General features: G+C 43.4%; 2 protein-coding genes across 2 annotated transcripts; both read right to left on the reverse strand.

Moving 5' to 3' along the window:
* Window positions 1–253: 253 nt before the first annotated feature.
* On the reverse strand, window positions 254–1,853 carry SARC_13034 (hypothetical protein; the record flags this gene model as incomplete). The annotated part of the gene is made up of 3 exons (XM_014292843.1): window positions 254–594; window positions 900–995; window positions 1,649–1,853. The coding sequence occupies 3 exons, from the start codon at window positions 1,851–1,853 to the stop codon at window positions 254–256; spliced, it is 642 nt and encodes a 213-aa protein (XP_014148318.1).
* A 905-nt stretch (window positions 1,854–2,758) lies between these two features.
* SARC_13035 (hypothetical protein) lies at window positions 2,759–4,362 on the reverse strand (the record flags this gene model as incomplete). The annotated part of the gene is made up of 3 exons (XM_014292844.1): window positions 4,178–4,362; window positions 3,294–3,391; window positions 2,759–2,943 (listed from the first exon to the last, which is right to left on the reverse strand). Exons 1-3 carry the CDS (start codon window positions 4,348–4,350, stop codon window positions 2,759–2,761), a joined length of 456 nt encoding a protein of 151 aa, XP_014148319.1. The 5' UTR covers window positions 4,351–4,362.
* Window positions 4,363–4,767: the final 405 nt, after the last annotated feature.

Genomic DNA, 4,767 nt, shown 5'->3' on the forward strand with positions numbered 1-4,767 from the left:
GCCTCTAGAGCGCTCTCCTTTACATAATTGTTGGATTCTCAAGCCCACTCTAGGAGCAAACGCGCGAGACACACTTCCAAGTGTATACAGGAAATTTCATATACTTGATTATCATTTCGCAACGACTACTGCTGAGTCTTGCATCGGACACAAACTTTACAGGTACACCAACACTCGCACTACGACACATGCTTTGTTGAAATGCACCAATTCTCCTTATTTTCTTCAATAACGACTCAATCAACGAGTCCGATCAACATACAGGACCATCGTTGGGATATAGCTCGGTCATCTTGCTCAGCAGCTCTCCCGTGGGATCGCGTGGATCGATATTCTCCGCATCGAGTGTGGTCATGCCCTGTACAGTAGCCCTACTGTCACGAATGGATCTGTCAGCCAACGGACCACCTTCAGTACTGGCAGGGGGTGCAGCTGCACGTGTACTTGTATCTGTGTTCGGCTGTGAATGTGGCTGTGGTATTTCGGCTACCTTGGCCGTCATAAGATTGTGCATGCTTGGATTGTGCGGGTCCGATCCAATATATACGCTATTGGGATCGATGCGCAATACAACTGAGAGCAGTTGAGACCTCTCTGGAGGGCGAATGAGTGAAGAAGACGTGAATACAGCTGAGGGTATGAACAACTATGACTCCATAATATAGTCATACTCTGGGGCAAAGATGAAATTATACCACAAATACGAGGAATGTGCGTTGCGCGTAGGAAGGTAGTGAAGTTCTGAGCGGGCACTTATTCACACCGCGGATAGAAATCAAATTTAATCACATCACGCACGATAACCGACATGCTACGCAGCGGAGAGCAAGAAAGGAACGCAGAAGCCCAAACATGAAAAAGGTACTCAGATTTCGGGTTCCAATTATTTATAGACTTACTTGCAGCAGCAGCAGAGCTTCTTTCAGTCTGCCCACCAACCCAACGGTTGAGTGTTTCAATCCCTACCAGCGCCGACAATGTCAGGATGAGCAACCCTGCAGGTGTCAATATATTAGTTTCTATTTGTGCCGTGTGTTGCAACGCCGTTTATATGGGCTATATAATTGGCTTAAAATACGTGGGTTAGTTTCAAAGCTAACAAATGGGTGTGAGTTTGAGAGATAGACCAAACGAGCGGTGGGAATTGCAAAGATCAGAAGGTTAAAACAAAAGCGTAATTCACCGATAGGCTAGGGTTTATATGACTATAGGGCCTATTTACGACGATACTGTTGACCATTCTAATGACAAGATAACCATATATGTAAACATCCTATACATCCTCGACGAAAGATGAAATATAATTTTAAATGACCGCTCGATACGTCACTCAATGGCATGCTGTGACCCATGTATGCTGGCTACTATTCACACAATATTGCACTAGCAGACTGTTTTCTCACGTTTAGGTGAAGTGACAAACAATATTGCTGCAGCTACGTACTGACAGTATACGTGGATTTGCTCAAGAACATATGCAAATGGTGTTATTCACTTTTGTCAAGCGATATTTCACGCAGCCCCCAGACCACTTGCGCACCTACCACCGACACCTCAGGATGTTAGCAGAGTTTGCATCCATTCACATAGGCATACTCACATTTATAATTCTCGTTAAAGTACATGTAGATCTTTTACCTTTACCTACCCAGTAATGGCATTGCAGAAATCCGCGAGTCCAGCAAATGATACTCAGCCACGCCCACCGCAACCATCACTAGTCCGATGTGCTGCAGGACTCTATTTGGCACATCAAGTAGCATATCTATCGTAGACTCGTTCCCAGCCACGGGTTCTGTGATTTTAGAATATATATTTTGCCGTATATATGTTTTGTTCATTCTACGTGTCATACTGTGTTTCTCAGCATGATACAATTAGCTAGCATATAAATGCCATCGAAACTTGAAGTAGAATCGCGCGCGAAAATCGATACATTGTGAAAACGCCGTCGACGGGGCGCAAGTATTGGATATATAGCGGGGGTTCTAACATGAGCTTCGACGGCAAAACTGGGTTGGACAATGTTACTCACACAAAAGGTCGCAAACACCACGTGCCACTTTGATTTCGCGCGCCCAGACACAAGCCATTGCCATTGCTTCGATCGAATATTGAGAACAGAACAGCACGCTAGCTCACCACGAGATATTTAACCTTTATCCATGAGACATAATCACTATTCCTACAATTGATGACCACACACAAAGTTATCCTGGTTTAGCTGAACTTGTAACAATATCCTAGTTCTGACGATGCATCTTCCGTGGCCCTGATTAGAAGATACACACTACCCTCTCCTCCACCAGATTCAACCAAAATATTATACATACTTGGCAACATATCCGTCCATACAGGCCATTTATATAGCTACACCTCCTTATACATCACACACTCTATTAGATACCCTGCGCCACTCTCAAACAGCAAATACCCACTAAATACAGTAGTGATAGTCACTTTGACAACGCAGGCTGAGGGTATTGGGAGGATACCGTAGTCGCATTCTCAGGCACTTCAAGCAAATATACACGCACACATCCCACTCGCACGACACATATTTTTACCATACACAGAACATAGAGACTCACCTCGTCACTGTATGCTTACGTTGATAGTGTGTATACATTACCCGATATGTTTACTTTTATATGTCATATCATTATCCCACAAAGCTGCACCCCATCATCTCACATCATGGTATGCGTACCGGTTATAGGGGTGACGGTCACTTGACACGCGAACCCTTCAGGTATTTCTACTGCCTCTCCGCTGTTGCCATCGCGAGCATCAATCCGCTCGTTCTCTGTACCAGGATTACTGATCTGTACACCACACCGCTGAGAAACCACAATCGAATTGCCTCGCCTCTCCGGATGCGGAATTCGATGGTGTTCTTGATGAGTGAGCAGGTCAGGCCTACCAGCCGGTCAAGTTCAGTGCCTGCGAGAGAACAAGAGAAAAGGCGCAAATAGACCCAGGTAAATGATACAGGCGTACTTTTAGATTTGAGGTGGGCTTAAGGTTACAACACGAGCCCACTACGGACTAACCGCTAGTCGTCGTACTGAGAATAAAACCACGGTCATTCTTCGAAAGCTTTGAAGCGATGGAGTACCACGCACATAATCGACTGTGTTATATTTTTCCTGGAATTTTTGCAAGTACATATGATATATACACTGAAGGCCACGTGCCCAACAAAGGTAGTATGGGTAAGTACTATTGTGGACCACCCTTGTACGCCCCAGCTGAAGACAACAAAGCTGATCAATTTCGTGGTGATTACATACCATGCGCGATACCGTTGATACCTCTGAATGTACTGCTATTGGCACCCACATGCGGGGCCAACGAGGGCCCGGTAGAGATGGTGGAGACGACCATACTCCTACAAATGTGGAAACGGTGGTTGGGAATATATGTGTCTGTCCACAAACTATGCAACAGCATATGTACTAGTACCCAGAGTATAGCTTCTATAATTTATACTGCACTGAGAGCAGGGGTTGAAACAGACATCGAGAAAGGGGCTATAAGGTAATATACATAGCCACTCAAACAGCGTAAGAGTAGTAAGCAGTCCTTCATATATATTTCTGAAAAACAGTCTTCGATAAAAGAACAGAAACACAACAGATGAGTATAGGCAAGCTAACCATATGTCAATTACGCATATCATCAAATACTCTCCAGTGTAGGTGACATTCAATCAAATTCCCTGACTTACATTAATATCTATATAAAGTTCAAACTAAGGAGTTATGCAGCTCTACATATTTTCTGCCTGACCTCGTTAATGCTACCGTCCCAGAATAAAAACCCGCAAATAAAATAATTACGCAGCCCCGTCAGTTGCGCTATCGTGAGGAACTCACAGAGTTGCAGCGGACCAATATATTTGTCATTAAACTTATTATTCAGATACAGGTGAACACACAAAACAAATATTTTGCAATACGACAATATCATTAAGCATAAAAACCTGCATAAAATTTCACCCCCCTCAAATACCAGTGACCTCCCTACTGGCACTGTGTGTACAACAATGTGCGAAGGTTGTGGTTCATACGTTTAAGCAGTCCAACTATTTAATTACAATATACACACATAAGTGACAGACTAGTTAAAGCCATACGAGCTGCATAAACTAGCGCATACTTTCAGATTGACTTACCTACACGCCTCACAGGGCTGTAGCACACCCAAGTTCTCCCCACTTGAGATATCCGTCAGACTGCTATTCTCACTGCACTTACTGCTTATGCAGCAGTTGGTAAGTGCTGAAATCCACTCATCTCGCCGTGCCTCATTACTGGCGGCTAGAAGGTAAATACTACCATCTTCCATCTCCAATTTAAAGGTCTGGCCCTCGATACTGGGGTCGCTGTAAGCTCGCCTTTAAATACGTGGGTAAGAATAAATTGAACGCGATAAAATACCAATATACGCCTATTGGGTTCACAAGCAGAGTGAACTCGCATACTCCATACAATTGGAAAATCTGAATAATAAATGGACAAGTATAGAAAGCAAAACTCATGTACATTTGTTATGTATGATAATAAAAGACGGACGCACAATCTTTATACAAATGCGCTAAATGAAGTAAAAATTAACATTCTACCGTACGTTAAATTGAACAATCCGGAAAATCGATGTAGCTTTTATACATTAGAGAAGCTATAGATATACACACAAACACACACACACAGTCACACACAAACACACACACACACAGTCACACACACATATATATATATCTAC

The sequence above is a fragment of the Sphaeroforma arctica genome (assembly GCF_001186125.1).
Source record: "Sphaeroforma arctica JP610 unplaced genomic scaffold supercont1.2832, whole genome shotgun sequence".
Lineage (NCBI taxonomy): Eukaryota > Ichthyosporea > Ichthyophonida > Sphaeroforma > Sphaeroforma arctica.